The sequence below is a fragment of the Anabas testudineus genome, chromosome 14 (genome assembly GCF_900324465.2).
Source record: "Anabas testudineus chromosome 14, fAnaTes1.2, whole genome shotgun sequence".
Classification (NCBI taxonomy): Eukaryota; Metazoa; Chordata; class Actinopteri; order Anabantiformes; family Anabantidae; genus Anabas; species Anabas testudineus.
In genome coordinates this window covers 202,202-223,690 of record NC_046623.1, presented here as the reverse complement: position 1 = coordinate 223,690, position 21,489 = coordinate 202,202, and the positions used below count along the sequence as shown (strand labels likewise).

At 37.6% G+C, this 21,489-nt stretch overlaps 1 protein-coding gene across 1 annotated transcript; it reads right to left on the bottom strand.

Annotated features, from left to right (window-relative positions):
- Positions 1 to 1,141: 1,141 nt before the first annotated feature.
- Positions 1,142 to 21,484, bottom strand: LOC113170727 (ribosomal oxygenase 2). Its single transcript, XM_026372954.1, has 10 exons — positions 21,372 to 21,484; positions 20,135 to 20,581; positions 18,895 to 19,014; positions 13,735 to 13,863; positions 12,392 to 12,495; positions 11,836 to 11,938; positions 4,450 to 4,612; positions 4,279 to 4,367; positions 2,746 to 2,856; positions 1,142 to 1,404 (listed from the first exon to the last, which is right to left on the bottom strand). The coding sequence occupies exons 1-10, from the start codon at positions 21,411 to 21,413 to the stop codon at positions 1,252 to 1,254; spliced, it is 1,461 nt and encodes a 486-aa protein (XP_026228739.1). The 5' UTR covers positions 21,414 to 21,484; the 3' UTR covers positions 1,142 to 1,251.
- Positions 21,485 to 21,489: the final 5 nt, after the last annotated feature.

The window sequence follows — 21,489 nt, the reverse complement described above, 5'->3', positions numbered from 1 at the left end:
TCAGACCTGCACAATGATCTGGAGTAATTTTGGACTACTCCTCTTCACAGAACTATTTCAGTGTAGCAATATTCTTGGGATGTCTGGTGTGAATGGCTCTCTTAAGGTCATGCCACAGCATTTGAAACATGAAAACATATGTTTGTGTAGTATTATTTTAAGCAGTGTTTTTCTATTGTTGTGACTTAGATGAAGATCAGAGCACATTTTACTTCATATCATATTTGTTACTCCTTTTATTGTTTCTGTCTACTTGTTTTTCACTGGTTTATGAATCTTTTATTTTCACTTTTCTGCCTTCTACAGGTTTGGGAGCACATTATGCCGCCATAGATTAGTCTGTTAGGAAACCTATAATGATACACTGAGCTCCTCCTCGCTTCTCTCATCTCCTATGCTCTCATCTATCCATTTAAGAGCTACCACTGCATGTCAGAAAATGAATAGGTCCAAGCAAAACCCTGTGTAACTAACTTTTGTGTGCATGAAAGATTTATTGGTAACATGAAGAAATTGTAATCTATCTGATGGAAAAGATTTAAACCAGCCTAGTGCTGTTCCTTTAACCCTAATGGCATGTTTCACTCATTGAAGATAAGTATGGAAAGACATCTGTGGTCTGATGCTAAGAGATCATTAGTGACTTGTTTCTAAACTTACATTTAGTCATTTGGTTGACGCTTTTATCCAAAGCGACTTACAAGGGTAGGCAGGGTAAGCGTAAGGAGGTCTTGCATAAGGACCCCTTAGAGGGCAGGCCACAGCTGGGATTCAAACCCTAGTCTCCCAAATGGAAGGCAGTGATCTTAACACTACACTAACCAGCCATATTTCTGTAATATGATGTACTCTAAATCCTGACTTAGGAGTCCTACTTGAACTCAATTTTCCCCTACTTTTTAAAAACTGTATTTTGTATTTAATAGTTAGAATTAAATCTATTTGTTTGTGCTAATCCATTTAAATGTGACAGATATGCCAAAAAGTAAAAAAACAATACTGTATGCTAAGTGGGTCTATTGACTCTATCAATCTAAATGGAATAGCTGTACTGTAATGTAATCAGTAATCAATACCATGAACAATAACAACAACAAATAATAACACCGATTTGGGGACAAAAGGCACATGGCACTGCTGGTACTGTGGCAGGTTTATTCAGGTGGTGGAAGAAAAACAAGCACAATAGTATTTCAGAAACTCAACATATGTGGACATCTTCAGTGACATTGTGTCACAGTGTCCTGTGTGCTATACCACATCCAGTAGACTCTCACTCCAGAGAGCTACAACTAGCTTGCACTTAGCCTCCTCAGTGGGCAGCTGGAGCTGGGCCACAGCCAGCTTCTCTGCCTGCTGGAGCTGCTGCAGGGCCTGGAGGTGGGACAGAGGGAACTTCAGCCCCTGCATAGACAAAAGCATATTACTGGATTTTAACATCTGGGGTCATTGAGTACAAAACATATTTACACATACATTATGTGTCATATTAAAACAACATCTAGGGGCATGTAAGGGTGGCAAGTCATGGCTGCCTCCCGAACCTGAACTGGGACCTTGTTCCATAGTAGAGGATAGCATTCTACATCTGCAAACTCTATGAACCACAAGTAGAAATGCACTCTAAAATGGTGTTCTGCTGGGAAAATATGAAACTATAAGGTCTTTAAGATGTTGGAGCTGGAGTTCACAGGGAGCCACAGGGAGAAATCTAATATAGGCAGAATATGATCTCTCTTGCTAATTCCAGTCAGAACTCTGGCTCCAGCATTTTGGATAATTAGAGGCTTTTCAAGCAGTTATTGGGACATCCTATTAACAGTAAATTGCAATAGTCCAGTCTAGAAGTTATAAATGCATAGACTAATTTTACAGCATCGCTTTGAGACAGGATGCTCTCAATTTTAGCAATATACCTCAAGTGGAAGAAGGCAGCTCTAGAGATTAATTTTATGGCAAATGTTTTACATTGCATCGGCCCTTGCTGACACAGTCCTTTGCATTTATCCAGACTTGGGACTGGCACAAGTTGACACTAGATTGTGCCCCGTTGTGGTTGCATTGCCTTATGAGTACACTAACCGTACACAATATTACCTAACAAAAATTATTTCACGGAATGACTACTTAAAGTGATCGCCCTCTTTAGAAACAAACCATTTGAGAATCAGAAGGTTCTACACAGGAGAGACAATCTCTCTTTTTAATGAAGGCACTGTGTTAAATGCAGCTATGACCTTGTTGCATTAATGAATGGTCCATGGTCAGTGAACAGCATGTTAATGTGGTAAAACCTTAACCCTTCATAAGGAACTCATTGAAATACAAGAAACTTGAACATTTGAACCCTAGACCATTATTGGAGGATACTGAAAAAATTACTTTTGTGACTTTCATAAAAATGTGCAAAATACCTTATTTTCTACAAATGTGTTCTTTCTGATATTAGTACTGGTAACAAATATCACGGAAATATCAAAGATTGGTCTAGTCCAATTCAAATGAGTCTACCGTGAGCCATGAAACACTTGTGCAATAACTCATTAATAGCTTTAACAGGTATCTAGAACAATTCTGAAACCTTTTTATCATAACTTTAAGACATCACGGTACAGTCTTACTATTCATTTGGTGACGCATTTAATAACACACAAGTTACTATGGTCCCTTGCCCATATAAGGGTAAACAGTGAATAAATCACAATAGGCAGGTCAGCAAGAAGAACAGGAGTGTTAACAGCATACCCTGGATACATCATGCTCTTCCTTTTCAACACACACTCCACCCATCATGTGGCTCTCCCTTTGGTTCTTCAGTGAATGCAAGACAAAGACCATCATCTCTGTGGACTCATCCTTAAACAAACAGACAGACAGACAGACAGACAGGCACGCACGCGCGCACACACACACACACACACACACACACACACACACACACACACACACACAATTAATTCAGTCATTTGTGTCTGTCACTATATCTGACCAGTAGAGCATATTGATCATGATTCAGTTAATTTATATGGAATTTTACAAAAAAATCTGTCAGTCTATATTATATATCATACATACATACATACATACATACATACATACATATACTTTAAATTCACAGTGTAAAGTATTTATACTGCTTCACCCCTTGCACATTTTACTGTAGCAAATCTATTTCAAAATAGAACAAAATCCTATTTTTGACTATCAATCAATATGCAACAACTCATGACAAAATGATTTTTTTTTTTAATTCACTAAAAATTTAAATCAGTAAAATATTATGAATCTTTTTCCTAGTCTAGAGATGGCCTAGAAAAATCCACTTGAGAGTGCACCTGACCAGAGGAAGGGTTGGGTTAAACTTTCAGCTGCTCGAAGCATACAGTTGGAAGGTGTTTATTTTGTCAATGAATATATGAGCGAAAAGTCTTTGTAAAGCTCAGTACAAGACAACTTATGCATATAGTTTTTGATAAAAAAAAAAACTTTGGTTAGGGTTAGATTGTGTTTTAGATTTAATTTTAGCAGTATGCAAACCCCAGGGTTAGTGGTTTGATTCCCAGTTCCTCTTGCCTACATAAAATACACTTTTTCGGATAAAGAACCCATAAAGTCTAGGATCATATAGACATATGAAAGCTGTGGTAGTAGAACCACCAAGAATTAAAAAAATTTCACTGTCACTGATTACAATAAAAAATAAAAAAAAATAAAAAACTCACCTTTAATGTCAGTCTCAAAAAAATCATGCTGGATATTTATATTGAAATGAGGAACTAAACAATGCCAAATTGTTTATTGGAAATAAATATTATCAGCCTACAAAGGGCTGAATCCAAAAGCACCCCCAAAAGTGTAAAAAAATATGTGGCAGATTAGTCCATTTTGTTAAAATTATATTGCAGCAACTTAAGATGGTACTCAGGAGTTTAATTTGTATCTCCTCCCAGATCTGGTCCAGGGCTCAAATCTAAATGTCCTTAAGAAACATATTATTTGGCCATACCATAAAATCCTGTAAAACATTTCTGATATACTTTTCAGTCTATATCATCCACTCCTTAAACAGGATTTTTAGATCTCAAGGAAAAGTCCTGATGCAAGTCTCTCTCCACATCATTCTTGCTTGTGAATTGCTATAACCAGTCCAGTAATGCAATGAGGACTATAACAGTAACCTTTCTGAGGGAGGCAGTGGTGTTAGAGTAAAATAGGCACATTTCTAATTCATGTATTTAATCAAAAGTGAGATCATGGAGATCAGGTGCCCCTACTTACCGCTCTGTCTTGGCTTGTCTCCACTGTTATGACGATGTGGTCTTTACTTCTCAAACACACCATATCTTCCAAGACAGGAATCTTCTCAGCTTTGAGACAAACAAATGGACATGTAAATTATATTGATGTGCACATGTGTAAACACATACAAATGTCCATAGACAAACGCACATGGTATGAGCAGCTGCTGGTCGTATGGTGGCAGTCTGTTCATGATAAAGTCTCTCTTCAAGTGAGTGGAATGGGCTTCCAGCATCCCCGATTCAATTTTATCAGCCAGGAATCTGAGGCCAGCTGCCAGTTGCCTGCTGGTGTCCAGGCCTTCACTGTTATCCTACACACACAAAAAAAAGAAAACACACAGACTTTTAAAAACACTTGCTGTGACTACCAAAATTTCCTACAACTGCTACTCAACATTTGCTAGTTAACTTATTAGCTAGCTAATATACGTGCACACAACAAAATTATGAACTGATGTTAGGCAAGGGTACCATATCCAATCTCATAAGACTGTTTCTGAGTGTGAAAATCTTTTAATTTTTTTTGAATGCCTACCAGTACTTAAACCCACAGTCAAGAGGAGTGAGCCATGCATTAGTGCAAGAGAAAGAGTTAAATATTAATGCAAACAATTATTTCACCTTACTTATTTTTATTTAATTGACATTACTTTGTAGAAACCTGTTTTCATATTGACATTAATTAGGTATTTTTCTGATATTCATTTGTCAAAGTCACCAATTTTACTGACTATGATTGATTTACTTAATTTTACTTAATACTTTTTATAGGCACTATATACTACACTAACAGAAAGTACAGATATGCACACTTAGGTTATGATGTGTTCCAATATGCATGTGAGGAACGTGTGTGTTGAAGGATGCCATGAAGAACAGTGGACTGTCACAGTCACGATGACCTCTGTGACCAATGTGACTTTGCTAATAGATTGGAAAGGTTAGGATGGATACCAAAGATAAACAAAGTTTCCGGAACAAGAGGTTGTGTAAATTAAATATTCTGATAGGCAGAGAAGGGGCAAGTCATATACTGTAATAAACAGTATCGGATAAATACTCAGGAAAAGTTTAGAGAAGGGGAGTCATAATTCAGAAGTTGGGAGGGAGTAGTGAAGGCATCATTGCTGGATTACTGCCTCCAGATTCCCCAGATCTCTCTCAGTTTGGTTGTCTTATATTTCTTTAAATTGGCAGACAAAATGTTTTCGTAGACTTTTAAGTAAATTTTGCTCCCGCTATCATGCGTTACATCATCAGTGAAAAATAATGAGCATGTCACAAAAAAAGCTATGCAAGCCCAAGCCATGATGATACCTCCACAGTTTTTCACAGATGAGCTTGTATGTTTGGGGTCATGAGAAGATATAGTCTTTCTTCTAAACCTTTGCCTTTCCATCATTTTAGTAAAGGTTATTATTTGTCCCAGAATCTTTGAGGTTTATTCTTTTACTTTTTGGCAAATTCCAGCCTGGCCTTGCTATTCATCTTGCTTGCTTAGGGTCAGCTCTCACAGTGTTTCTGTCGTCAACTGCCGTTGTCTCAGTCTACCCATTCAACATCTGTTACTTAGTACAATCAGCCAAAAAGGTGTCATGTCACACCACTCTTCAGATCTCTGCATTGGCTTCCTGTTGCTGCAAGGATTTAGTTCAAAGCTCAGTCTCTTGCCTACAGAGTGGTTAACTCTACAGCTCCAACTTACTTCAACTCAACCATTCAGGTCTACAACCCCTCCTGTCCACTGCGCTCAGCCAGTGAACGACTAACAACTTTTGTTAGTCATAGAGAGGTGAACAGACGGTTTCTAAATGTGTGATGGTAATAGTGAGTCTATTGGTGGCTTTGTCATTGTCAAGTCTGAAAATGATTCAAATGCCATCTCTAAGGCCTTGGAACACCTGCAAACCACAATGAAAACCATTATCCACAAATGGAGAAAGGTTGAACTTTCTCAGGAGTGGAGGGCCTACCAAAATTGCTCTTAAAGTACATGATGACTTACCAGGAGTTCTTAAAAGAACTCAAAACAATATCGAGCTGCAGGCCTCACTCAGTTAAGTTTCATGATTTAGAAATAAGAAAGAGACTGGGCAAAAATGGCACCCATGGGGGAGTTCCAAGGTGAACGTCATTTGCCAAAAAAACATCTTGATTAGCCTTATCCTTCTCTCTCTCAGTCACATAATAGTTTGGGCAAAATATTATATGCACTGATGAGACAGAAGTTGAACTTTTTGGAAGTTGTGCATGACGCAATGTGTGACATAAGACGAACACAGCATTATTAAAAAAACATACTGTACCAACAGTCAAATGTAGTGGTTGTAGTGTTACGATCTGAGGGTTGTCTGGGGCTCCATCAATTATAGCAGTCTGTCAATTATTGACATAATTGATGGAGCCCAGACTATCCCCACACCATCACACTAATACCATGAATTCTGTGGTCTACCAGAAAATCCTGAGGGACGTGTGGATATCAGTTTGAGATAACTGCAAGCACATTTGGGTTACGCAGCTGGAAAAAAGGTTGGAGGTACTCCACAATAGCTGTATTCTTTAAAGCAGCATTAATCACCAACTGCAAGGTGTGGCTAGTGAAGCGTATACTGGTTCGCCCATGTTTCTCCTCTAGTAATTTTGCAGCAGCCACAATGCTCACACCATTGTCATTACTGCAGTATTTTTCTGAAAGGGGATTTCACATTTGACAGCTACTTCTTCCAATCACTCCAATTTTGGTTAAGGTGTCTGTCTTCAAGTGGCATGGTGGTACGGCAGACAGACATTAACTTCCAGTCATTCCTAATGTAAAGGCACTATCCTGGGTTGAAGTTGGTAATAATTTTTTTGAATCCTTCATCTTCCACCATATACATTGGCCACAGGTATGTAACCAAAAATACTCAGGATGGCATCAGTTATAGTGGCTGCTTGTTGAGGAGTGCACAGGGGATTTCTGAATAAATTCACTTATGCTAATTTGTTTCTTTCAGAAGCAAAAACAGAAATAAACAAAAAAACAAACATGAGCAAGCAAGGTGAGGCAATTTGTGTGAATCTTTTTGTTTTTAATAATTGCAGATGGCAAGTTGACCACAATTCTTAAAAAAAACAATTTAAAATATAATGCAGCATTGTTTTTACGATTTTTGTAAAAACAAACAAAAAAAACAAAACAAATTTTGTTCAGTTCTAAAGATATGCAGAAAGCTACCAGGCTTGATTAAAAAGAAAGGAAAATATATTCATTGGTGCAAAAAGGCATAAGAATCACACACTGAAAACCACAACAGTTACTAAAAAATGTAACATGTTACTGCTGATATTATTTGCTTTGCTTGTTTTTGACTTTCCACCATTTTAATTTGAGCTTAGATTTAGTGTGAATGTCCTGAAGTTACCAAAGAAACATTTTACACAATAGCACTTGATTAAACTATAACATTTTTAGTTAGAAGATATACAATTTTTTCTTGCCGTGCCGTTTCACTTTCATCCGTGTGTTTTTCTTTTTTCTTTTTTTCTTCGTGTGCTTGTTGCGTTTAATATAAAATGCAACCATGTGCTGGATGACTTGCTACTTCCTACTACTGGTTGATCTGCACTCTCCGACATTTTGCAAGCGGCTGCATTGCCTTGCCTTCATGCTCACCTGTGATATGAGCTGACCAACTAATCGACAACGGCAATCATCGGATAACAACAAATATGAAGAACTCTTCCGCAACTTCCACTTTGCACTCAAATCTTAAAACTGTAAAACAATACTGCTTTTCAATATGCAGAATACTGGTTCTGGTTGTCCCACGAATGTGTCTGTAAATTTTCATGCAACTAAATTGTGTAGATCGCCTCCACTGGCCTGTTTGAAAATGTGTGCCTCAAGCCATCTGAAAGAAAGAGCTATTTCATGGTGTGTCTCTTGGAATGCAAATGAGATTTCATCCCATACCTCTTTGCGTAAGCGTGTACCCACATACGCTCTGTAATATGGGACACATGCAAATTACTGGTTGGTATCTTTTAATACTTAATGTGTGCTTCACTAAATAATGAGTGAATAATGACTAATGGACTACATGGCATTCTTTATGTTAGTTTAGTATCTAAACTAATTTATATTTATTTTGTTCTGAATGTGTCACAAAGTACAAGAGCTACAGTAAACACCACCTGTAAATTAAAAAGTTGTTGTTGATGAAAAATATAGCAATATAAAACTTACAGAATTACAGTGAGTCTTTTAAGAGGTGGTCTCCAGCTTGTAATACAGCGTGAACAGGGGACTCTCAAGATTAGTAAAAGATTAAACAAAACAATAATGTTACCAGCAGAGATTATAGACAATTTTTATCAAGATAAAAGTAATTAACACATGATGTACCTGCACACAAGAAATAAAATTGTAAACAAAATGTTGTTGGAGGTTAAACTGCCTTCAGGATCCTCTTCTATGTCAGAATCTTCACATACTTAAAAGGAGAAAAAAATGTGAGTTAGTAATGACAGTTTTTGGTCTAACTCTGTAAAACACCATTTATTGAATCAATAGTTTAAAATGTCATATATTACAGAACATAAGAAATGAGTCAGATGAATGATCTATATTTTTGCATAGAGGCCTATAATTAGCAATTGCAAAGAACTGATCATTTGCATCTATCTCCTGGTATGGCTGCTAATTTAACTTGATTATTTTATAAGGCTAATTGATTATGAGAAAACCCTTTTGCACTTGTGTTGCACAGTTAAGAACAGTTGTACTAATGGAGAAATCAAGGGAGCATGGCATTGTTTGGGTTAGTTTAGTATCAGAACATCAGCAGTTGTTTGTTTACAGATTCCAATAGGTACTAATAGCCAGAAAGAAATGGATTTCAATAGAGACCGGTCAGTCTATTGCTTTTATTATATTTGTTTGCTTTGAGGATGCTGGACTTTATGGCAGAATTGCCAGGAAAAAGCCATATCTCAGACTGGCCAATATAATCAATAGAGTGAGATGGGCCAAAGAGCACAGGCATTAGAAAGACTGAAAGACTGGAAGGTGTTGCCTACAGATGAGTCTAAGTTTAAGGCCTTCGAATCAAACAGAAGAACATATGTGAGATGCAAAACGTGAAAAGACGCTAGAACTGTGCTTATTACCTTTTGTCAAGCATGGTGGAAGCCATGTGATGGTCTCCAGGTGCTTTGTAAAATAGGATATTTGTACAGAGTGGAAGGGGTCTTTAGGAAGGAAAGCTATCAAAATTGACAGCAAGAATGCCTGAGGTAATCTCCATTGTTTCAGGTAAATGTGGTGTGATGTCCTGTACAGGAAACAACTGTTGTTTATTATTAGTATTTTTCAAAATAAAGATTGCACTATCCTAGTGAGTAACTAACTTGGTGCTGAAGTAAAAACAAAAGCTTGAGAGAAAACTGACAAAGTGTCAGGGTAACTTCACAGTCTGTAGTATGAAAAAGCTTATCTGCACTATGTTGCAAGAATGTTAGGTTAACATGCTACTTACACTATCCAACCTCCTATACATATATCTTTAAGTTTCACTCGATATCTCTGGGACATCTTCTATCCCTAACCCTAATCATCCATCCAAAAGTATCTCCTGCTTCAGAGTAGGAGATAAGCTAATGTTAGCCACATTAGCTGAGCAGCAATACTGTGCAGCTAATGTGGCTACATTCAGTAAGGTAACCCAGTAAACAACACATTAAAATGTTAACACTTACGGTTTGAAACTTTGAATGAGATCCAGGTCTTCAGTCTTTAAATTCAGCAGCCACAAACCAGTTGGAACGTCACACACAAGCACATATAAATGGTAAATGGTCTGCACTAGCGCTTTTCTACCTAACTGGTACTCAAAGCACTCTACACTGCATCTCATTCACCCATTCGCACACACATGCACACTCACACACTGATGGCAGAGCTGCTATGCAGCTGATCTGACTCACCGGTGGCAATTTGGGGTTCAGTGTCTTGCCCAAGGACATTTTGGGATATGACATGGCAGCTGGCAATGAAACCACCGATCCTATGATTTTATCCAAAGCGACTTACAAGTGATGTACTTGTACTTTCTTTCCTTTTTATCTAATGCATTATATCAATATTATTTCCTCTGTGTGTTATTGTTGTTGATGGTTGTACTATTTTGGGTGTTTGTCTACTTCTCTTTCCCCGTCTGTCTCGCCCCTCTCTCTCTTCCTTCCCTTTGTCCCCTCTTTCACCTGTGCGATCCTGAAGCTGGTAATATATATGCATGCTGGACTATATTACAATCAATACAGGAAAGATGAACTACACCATAACACCTGGGTAAAAACACATAATCCTCTTAAAAAAAAAACTAAATTGTCCAGCACAAAAAGACACCCAGTACTCCATGGTCCATGCTAACTAAATTTAAACTAAATTTAAAAAATAAATCAATAAAAAAAAGTGAAGTGCTCTAGGAAGAGGTGCTTTAGTTACATAGGGTATAAGTGCAAGTTATTTTTTGTTTAAGTGCAGGTAAATGATTAGGTGCAGAGAAAGGTGCGGAAGAGTTCTGTTTTCAGTATGCCGCTGAAGATTCTCAGATTCCAGGTAAAGGTGCATCTGGAAGTTGAGTGATGGCAACAGGACTTCCTTCTTGTTAGGTCAAAACGTTTCACTACTCATCCAAATAGCTTCTTCAGTCTGAAGATATGTTTCAGCAAGTTTTTGAAAACTGAGAGGGAGGTGGCTGAGCATGCAGAGGTGGGTAGCTCAGTCCACCATCGTGGAACCACAGAGCCGAAAAAAGAAAAGTTTTGCCTGGGATCTTTTGAGGTGATGTGAGGGGGAGGGGAGGCTAAGAAAACATTTCTTCCTATTTGAAAGTTGAGTCATGGCAACTGGACTTCCTTTTGTTAGAACGTTTTGTTGAAATTTATCGCTTCTTCAAGAGCAAGTAGCTTCTTCAAGACTCAACTTCCAGATAACTACATCTGGGTGACTGATAATCTTCACCAACATTTCTTCCTATTACACTTTGCTTTGATGTTTTCTTCTTGACTTAGAATTTTTACTTGCCTTGTACCTTACTTGTAAGTTGCTTTGGATGAAAGTGTCTGCCAAATGAATAAATGTGAATGTAAATGCATCTGCAAAGCTGGCTTGTGACAATGACATGGCATCAAATGACAGCATCTAAAATCAAACGTTTTCTGGAAGTTGAGTAATGGCAACTGGACTTCCTTTAGTAAGTCCAGTCTAGGAAAAAAGAAACTTTGACACACCCACCCTGTTTTTCGGTATACTCACAGCCTTCTTCCTGGCTACACTATCATGTCCTGCATCAGGTCACCAGGTACTCATATAATCTACCTTATTCAGGTTTTCCTTTAATTAGTCAATTGTATGTAAGTTTCCACATGTATTGGGTGCTTATGTTAATAGCACATGGCTGTTGTGGACCTGATCAGATACTGAACTTAACAGATACTGAAAATTATTTTTTAAATTGCACAACAGTAATCAGAACAACACCTTTACCAGTAAAAGTCTTCTGGGCATGCCTTCTCTCAGGCTAACTTCAGTCCTGCTACCATCACACAGCAGGCTGGGAAATATATCCATCAGCAAATCTCCCCATGACCTGAGGAAAAAAAGGGAAGTGTAGGGTAAACAAACTGCAAACTGTCTTTAGGCTATTATGCTATCTATCATGACTGTGAGTTCTATATTTTGTGTGCCAGTCATGTTAGCGATTCTTCTTCAGGGAAGACTCAACTTTTCTACTAGTTGTAGTTATCTGATCCATAGTGGACAACATCTTCTCAGTCTTGCCTTCAGTTATACTCATTTAGCTAGTACTACTGTGGCAAAAGTACACCAATAGCCTTATACGTGTACTTTCTGCAACTGCTACTGGCCACGAGGGTATGTGTGACAAAATTTCTTCATTTGCTCGAGTCCAGGGAAACTTTGTGCCAATAAAATTGTGTTTCTGTGGACTGTGTCATGATGTGCATGTGTTCATGCATCACGGAATAAACCTGGACAACTATTGTGTAGACACAATATTATATAACAAGGAGAGCTGTCTTACATTCTCTGGTAGGTGCTGAGAGTCAGGTGGATCGAATGCTCCACTCCTGCTGGAGTGCTGGCTTGATGAACTGTTCCTCTGGGAAAGTACAGTAGATCACCTGCCTGTGGAGAGACAATATGAGTCACTTATAAAGACCAAATTATAAAGTGTTGTCAGAAGTACAGCTGTTGGGATTGTTTATTTCAATCACATTCAGATGTATTCATAATTGACTAAATGTTAGTACTGGATTGATAGATGTAATCTTTAAGGACTTTGGAGCATTTTGAATTTGTCTGTGCAAACTGGAAAATTGTTGTGATCAGTAAAATTGAAATTTTACAACACCGTTAAAAAGCTTGCATTTCTGTGATATAAGGCTGCATTAGTGCCTCTGCAATGGCCAGCTTGTAAATCTGAAAAGGCACAAACAATGCTAAAAGACATATACATGTTTTAGAGAAATACATGCTCCCTTCCATCATACATCTGTTCTATTCTATTTTATTATCCATTTTATTTTGTTCCATTTCATTATTATTATTATGTATAGTACAACATGTTATATTCCATTATAAATCTGTCCCAACATTTTCAGTCAGGGCCTTTCAACAATGCTACATTGCATCTGTGACAACAGCATGCCTTCATGGTAAAAGGTATGGGCACTGAACTGGCCTGACTGCTGTCCAGACTTTTCACCAATTGAAAATATTAAACTTGTCTTTAATATTGCCAATAATAATACTTGCCATATATGAAAGTAAAATCAGGACTGTTGAGCAGTTAGAATGCAGCAACTTGTCTCCTCATTTCCCAGACATTTATAAACTGTTGTTATAAGACCTTACCTTATTACCTTTAAGTATAACATTTTAGTTTAAACAAGTAAAATGAGAAAATGTGATTTTCTATGTTGAATATTAGTTTGTGAAATTTACAGATGATTGCATTCTATTTTTAATGTGCAGTAATGTGAATTTTAAACAACGTTCAATTTTTTGGGGGATTAGGTTTGTGCTACTGAGCTTCTAAAATTGTTGTAATTCCTACATGACTCATACAATGTACCACTACATTTAAAAAATGGTAAGGACATTTTGAACATGGCCTTAGTACAACATATTTTCCATTTCCCCTTTGACTTCTGTAAGAATGAGGGAAAAGGGATGAATGTATATAATTCACCCATCTTTAGATTTTTTTTGTTCTGAGTTTTTTTTACAGTATTCGTTATTTTATATTTGTGCTATTTGTGGTTCTTTTCAAGGGCTTTTTGAATGTTGAATATTTTTAATGGTCAGAATTGACCACAGTGTTTAATACAGTGTGTCCCAGTGAGAGATAAATAATAGCTTTACCTTCAGTATAACATCATGGGTTGGCTTGCCAATTCTTTCCTCTGACTCCACGCTGTACTCTGTTGCCAGTGGAATAGTAGGACTATAAAGAAGCCAATGTTTTTCTCCTTCTAGCTGCAAAATAAATACCTGGACAAAAACACCACATCAATTATACAGAGAACTCCAACTTAGTACTTTCTGTTTGCTGATCTGTTCCCTTTTTGCAACCATACAAACAAGCTATTTTCTTCATGACACTAAATGTACCATAGTTACTGTATAATAAGCCAAAAAGCCTCACATCATATATTTCAATTCTTTCCACTGACTTTTTGTTATTACTAATGCTCACATAGTGGAACCTCTCTACCAGAATTCCAGCTCTCAGCCTGTTGTTTACCGATATGAAAATGAATAATGACAATTCCTATCATCACTGTGAGAGAAAATCTAAATCCAAACTCTTGGAGTGAATAAACTGTGCGGGTCCTGCAGTGTCCTACTTTACCTTCAGTCATTATACTGCAGCTCAATCAGTTCCATCTGAATCTGCACAGGTGCTGTTTACACATAGACGGCAAATGGGTTGCGAAGCAACTCTAAATACTTTTCTTGTTCGTCAAGTCACCAAAGCTTCGTGAGAACTCAGTTTATCAGCAAAGTGCGTATTTGCGAACACCGTTATAACGATATGTTTCAACATTACTTGGCATGCTGAGGACTAGCTTCGCAATAACTTGCCGCATCATAAGCTAAACTTGATTAACGCGGAATGTGTTCGGCAAGGCAGCTGAAGCGCTGCATTATGGGATTTGTAGTATTAGCGATGAATGAATGCGCTTTATAATACCTGCACTAGGTATTACATGGGCTAGCTCTAGCAGTCATTTGGTATAGCCTCATGGGCCAAATATAATTACACTGCCAAATTTGGCCCGCGGGCCAGAGTTTGAAACCTATGTTCTACACTATTACAAAGAGTACACCTAGCACACCTAGTAACTGGTTAAATGTCTTACTAAGTCTCGCCTTTAGCAGGTGCTTTTGGTAGCTATCAACAAACTTCTGCCAGAATTCTGGTTGGATAGCTAACCTCTCAATTACAGTTGTTAGCTTTATGGCACAAGCCTGACATTTAAGCATGGCCCACAAACTTTGAATACAGTTGACATCAGAACTGTAAGAGGGCCAATCCAAAAGTCTGCTTTGTTCTTTCCAAAAACACCTTTAATGTGTGTTTATGGTTTAATGCCCTGGAACACCAAATTTTGTCCATATTGTGGTTAAATAACTCCATCTTATATAACTGTCTTCCCAAATGCTTTTTCGCTGTTCATATGATACGCTGTGAACTTAAGCTGAGCTTGACTGTGACATTGTTGGAACATAGGCTACTTTCATCGATGGCAGCCTTTCTGTTTATGGTAATATAAAACTTGCTTTACTGTAGACTGTGACAATGGTGTTCCTACTGCTTTTGGTTACTGAGGTCCAGGCAGTCGTACAAACCTTTCCGACAGACTGGTTTTGAATGGTAAACAACATAGGATATGGTTAACGTTAGCAGGCCAATTCTATTAGCCTACCATACCTACTTTCTCTGCTATTTTATCTGTATTTTGGTTTGTTATAACAATATTGTAAGCAGTGGAACGTAACGTTTTCTCAGTTCCAATTAAGCTATGTATTTTCAAACTTGTCAGTGATTTTGAACTTAATTCTGCTTGCTTTCTGTAAAAAAGGCTAAGTAGTTTTGCATAGCTTTGTTTATCAACTCTATGCTGCCACAGTTATGATAAAAACACACAGTTAAACATGATGTGTTTGAAAGTGTCACAGTGTCAGGTTTAGAGTCTCATATGCTTGATACTGCGAGAAAAGGGTGTCTATAGAATATAGTCAGGTGTATGTTTTTTTTTGTGTGTGTGAACCACAAAAGTAGGGTTTGCTTTATCATATCACAATTCATTTTCATGTTTACAGGGAACAGTCTACATGATAATTAAAACCTAACATCTTATGCCAAACAATGTACCAAAAAAACACCACACTGTGGTAAAACCACTGAAATTCAGTGGTGAGCATGTAGTCAGGTTGGTCATTCCTAAACATAAATTCACATCAGACATTTTACAATGTAAAGTATTTACTGACTCACCAGTATTTGCACTTTACAGTGTTATCATTGTGTGTCCCAATTTAATAAAACAGACGAGCGGTTCTCAAGCCTCGTTAAGCCACTTACTGTTTTTATTTTTATTTTTAATTGGATATATTTGTTTATTAATTTTTATGTGTTGCTGCTGAATGATTTTAATTGCTCAGCACTTTTATCAGCATCTGTGGTTTTAAATGTGCAGCAAAACTAGTTCACAGATGATCGTTAATTTTCAGATTAAATACAGGAAGACATTTATCAGAATATCTGACATTGAGCAGATCTTGTGTTGTGACCAATTTAAATCCTCTACATTTTGTAATGATCCCAGTGTAACAATAACTAACTGAGAAGTAAGTACAGTCTGGAAAGTGACACTAGAGGAAGCTGCAGGATGACGACAGCACAGACACTGGACTGCATACACTATATTGCTCATTTTGTGTTTTGGAGTCGGGTCTTCAAGGTGGACGAGTTTCTGTCTAAGTGTGTTGGTGGGTTTGAAATACAAAGGTATGCTGTGTTTTCTGAAAATCCTTTTCAGCTTCTCTGAAACCCCAGCCAGGTGAGGTATGAACAGGTATTTGCATTGGAACTGGGACTTTGACTTTGTTAATTTTTCTGGAACAGGTTGCTGCCTTGTTGAAGGCCCACTTGGGGTATCCTGCTCTCATTTCTTGCGGTATAGCACACAGTCTCAGAACAGGCCTAGCTAGCTACACAGAGTCTTCACTCAGGGTTCAGCATATTGAGACTGTATCTGTTCCCAGAGCTAAACAAAAATTTTGAAAAAAAAAAACAGAAAGTCTGCTTTAGCAATTTAATTAACATTGAGAATTCATAATTCAGAGCACACTGGATGTGCAGTCAGCACCTCTGATCTGATGTTAGGACTGTTAAATATTAGATCTCTTACATCTAAAGCGCTTACTGTTTATGAAACTATCACGGATCAGGAGTTTGATATACTCTGTAGTATGTAGCTTTAAATGAAGCTAGTACGTAGGACCTACTTATAAAGCAGGTAACGCTTTAGATTTAATAATATCCTTCGGATTAAGTATAAAAAATGTATTCACAATTCCACTGTCTGAAGTTATCTCAGATCCTTATCTTGTCTCAATTAAAGTGTGTCATATTATTAATGTATACACAGCGCAGCGCTACCGCATTAAACATTCATTCACATCAACTAACACACAAAGCTTTATCAGTGATCTCCCAGAGTTATCAACAACTGAATCTATTTACAAAAATGCTTGACTAAATAAATAGGCTTTTAGCCTAGACTTAAATACTGAGACTGTGTCTGAGTCCCGAACGCTATTTGGAAGGCTATTCCATAACTTTGGGGCTTTGTAAGAAAAAGCTCTGCCCCCAGCTGTAGTTTTCATTATACGAGGTACTGACAAGCAGCCTGCATCCTTTGATCGAGGTAGGGGTAGCGGATCATAAGGCACTAGCAGTTCACTCAGATACTGCGGCACGAGACCATTTAATGCTTTAAATGTCAAAAGTAGTATTTTAAAATCAATACGAAATTTCACAGGGTGCCAATGAAGTGTAGATAAGATAAGGGTGATGTGCTTGTATCTTCTGGTTCTAGTGAGGACTCTCGCTGCTGCATTCTGAACTAACTGAAGCTTGTTTATGCACCTAGTTGAACAACCAGACAGTAAGGCATTACAGTAGTCCAACCTAGAGGTGATGAAAGCATGGACTAATTTTTCTGCGTTGTTTAGTGACAAAATATTCCTTATCGTGTCTGTGTTTCCTTCTGGCTCTCCCTTTTATAGCTCTCCCTGTCATAGTTAGTCCTGCCGGAGTCCCTGCTTGCACTCATGAAATATACATTCACCTTATACATTATGTGACTGTGACCATACCTAATTGTTATCTCTCCTCTTCTGCTCTCCACTCTCCTCTTCTCTCTCCCTTTCCCTCTTCCTGTCTCTCTGTTGAGCTATACATGTTGTTCCTGAGCCGCCAGTGATCCAGACACCCTCTGCCACCTGGCCCTGGTGCCCCGTTAGTGATCTTGACACCTGGATGCTCCGTATGATATCTTTGGGACATGTGTGGGGACTGGGGTTGGTTCCACTCTACCACAATGACGGTCCTGGCCTCGGTTAATGCTGTTTCTCTGAGGTCTTGACTTAACAGCAGTCGCTTGATAGTCCAGGACTGGAACCTGAGCAAGTCTCCAATAACTAACTGAACTCCATATTAATTTAAAGACATCAACTGATATACTGAACTGCCTGCTGCCTAACACACAGTGTAAATGCTTAATTCCTGCTTTTGTTATTACCCAAATAAGGATGAGTTCCCTGTTGAGTCCGGTTGCTCTCAAGGTTTTTTCCTATTGCCATCGCAGGGAGTTTTTCCTTGCCACCGTTGCCCTCAGCTTGCTTATCAGGGACAATTTGATTCATGAGGGGTGGCAGTGGCTCAATAGGTAGAGCAGTTGTCAATAAATAAAGGAATTACTACAGTGCTATACACTGAACTTTAATGTTAAAAATAGCAAGAAAAAAAGTATGGTATCAGTAATTTTGCTTCAGTAAATTATTTTAATACTTCTTCCACTATTGACCAGATTATGAAATTATTTAAATTAATTAACTTGCCAATTGAAAAAGTGGGGATGTACAATAAATATAAAGCTTGTTCGCTGGATGACTCGAGTCATGCAGTGGGTTTTCATGCACTCAGATAACGAATTAACTGTCGTGTAAAAGGAAAACCTGGTTACCATAATCGTGGTAGGGGATTAGAGAGTTCTCAGAGAACTCTGATTACAAACTCTGATTAAATAACAAAGGCTTCTCGCAGGTGGCCACTCTACTACTATCAGCTGAGAAATGCAGCTGGAAGAGAGGCGAGCTCATTACTTGCAGCAAGGCAGCCTTATTTTTTTTTAAATCAAGGCTTCCAAAAAATCCAACTAAAATTGAAACCAAAAACAAAGTGCTCTATAGGTGACTGTGCATGTAAACATACTGATGGATTCACCATACCTCAACATCATCATAGTGAACTGGAAGGCCCTGGGAATCCTGTGGTGTGATGTACACGTTAGAGCCCACCAATGCTCCAAAGAAGCACTCAAGTTTCTCCTGAATCCTCCACAATTCATCCTGACAACAAGGAAAAAAAATAAAAAAACAAAACAAAAATTACTACATAAATTACAAACACATAACTAGTTAAAGTTAGTTATCAGCTAGAGGATTGCTCAATTGTTGCTTTATCAGGATGTTTGGGCTCATTGTCTTGTGATACAACTCAAAGTCCGAAAAAGATAAGATGCCATAAATGTAAAATCTACATAAGCAATGAGTAGGAAATCTCATAATCCCAAATCGTATTCTAAATTGAAGAATTTAATACTAATTGCTGAAGTTTGGTGGGAGAAATGTTTAATTCTTGCCTTGCATATTTTCTGCTCAACAGCCCTGGGTCTTCTGTCTTATTTTGCATTTCAAGGTACACCAAATATTATCAATTAGTCAAAGGTCTGGATTGCAGGAATACAGTGTTGCATTTCGACCTTGACAGCGCCTTCTCCAGATTATCTAAATCTGTTGGTATTATGAACTGTAGAAAATATATTCAAACTCTTTGTATTTTTATGTTTAGGAACCTTATTTTGAAAATTTGCAGAAGCAAATTTTCAGATTGGTGAACCTCTGGCCATATTTACTTCTCAGAGACTCTAACTCTCTAAGATGCTTTTTTTTAAATATCCAAACGTGTTACTGACACGTAGCCATTTAACCAATTTAGTTGGAAAATGTTTTTCCTTGTTAAGACCATGTACTTTTACAGCATTTTCTTGCTTCACATTTGCAAATCATTGCATTTTGTCTGTATGCAGCTTTTATACAGCATCCCAACTTTTTTGGCATTAGGATTCCTGTTTAATAATAATAATAATAATTATAACAATTTAAAATTTATTAATTCCTCTTGGGGAAATTCTTGTGAACAGGTTTCCCTCTTAAGGCAACAAGAGTTCAGGGACACAATAACTGCAAAGTGTGGTTATAACATCTTGCAGTGTATCTATATTTCTGTTCATGAAATATATATCATCTCTCCAAAGATAAACCAAACTCAGATTTACAATCTGACTCAGAATTAAATGTCACAACTTATATTGTTGTAAAACAACTATAACGGTGTTATTTGTTTGTAGTTTGTACAACTTTTACAACTTTACAGAACTGATAGATGGAGTATTTGCAGTACACTCACCTTGAACCTCTGTGGCTGGTGAAACTGGATAGTGGCCTTGTTCTGAACCAAGTTCTTACTGAGAACACTGCTCTTAACTTGACCCTCCTTGTTGAGCACTTTTTTCTTGCCATTTATACAGCAAACAACATTGACATCCCTGTAGTAATGTAGGCCCTGACAACACAGGCTCTGCAGATCAGACAGCTGAAACAAAGACTTGTAGTAGGAGGCAGTACTGGAATTAGACCTCTGCAGATGAAGGGGTTTCTTCTCCCAGTACTCACTGAAGAACTGCTCTTTGTCCATGGGTTGGATAAGGCTCTCAAACAGATTTAGTGGGCTGTGAAAGCATAGAGGGGATGGAGTATCATTTTGCTTTACTCTGCTCTGTTTAGGGTGGGGGTGCTCATTGTTACTGCTCCATCTCTTTATATTCCTTGTTTTGCTTTTCTTTGGCATTTCCATCTGAGGAAGAAATTATCAAAGAACATTAAGTGAAATGCTGAATTGAAATCTGACTCAAAAGTAGGAAGAGACATATTTAGAGTTTGATGAAGCAACAATCCAAAAAAAAAAGCAAGTTACAACAAACTTGTACTCTGTCTCACTTGTCGTGCTTTTCTGTAAGGATTACTTTTGTTGTGATTTGGTTTTACATAAATAAACTGCATTGAATTTAACTATAATTGTAGACGATGTATATTGCACACTCAGATCACCATTGGTACAAAGAAAAGATTATGGCTGCACTGAAATATAAAAAAAATAAGAATTTCTAATGTTGCATGGCTGTATACAACAAAACAGTTACAGAGAAAGAACATAGTATTAACCAACAATTTGTAGGCTGAGGCAATACCTTATTATGCCTGTCTGAAATCTATTCACCAACTACATAAAAAGTGTAATATAAGTAGCCTACTAGTAAAACTATCTGAATATCAATAACATCCGAGTATATCTTATAAGTATAATACTTGTGCTGCATGGAACATGTAATTTCAGGGAATGTTTGGCTGTGTTTTATCAAATGGGCCCATGTTTTATTTTTTTAAATAAAACTAACAGACTAGATAGTAGACTAAAATATGGCCTTAAAAGGTGCTTCAAGCCTCTAATTGTCTAGACATAACAATTATTAAAGGCTTCACCCGACCACCACACAGTATACAGCAACAGCCTAACGTCTATAATACACTATTCACATACACTGAGTTTTGTTGATGTTACAGTTGAGCAACAGTTCTAGACTCACCATTTCAACAGCGTCTGACATGTGCCCTGAATTATCCCACATGAACTAGATTGTGTTTCTCTAACTGTGTCCGACAGGAAACTTCTAACGCGCAGTATTGATCACCGGTGATGCCAGC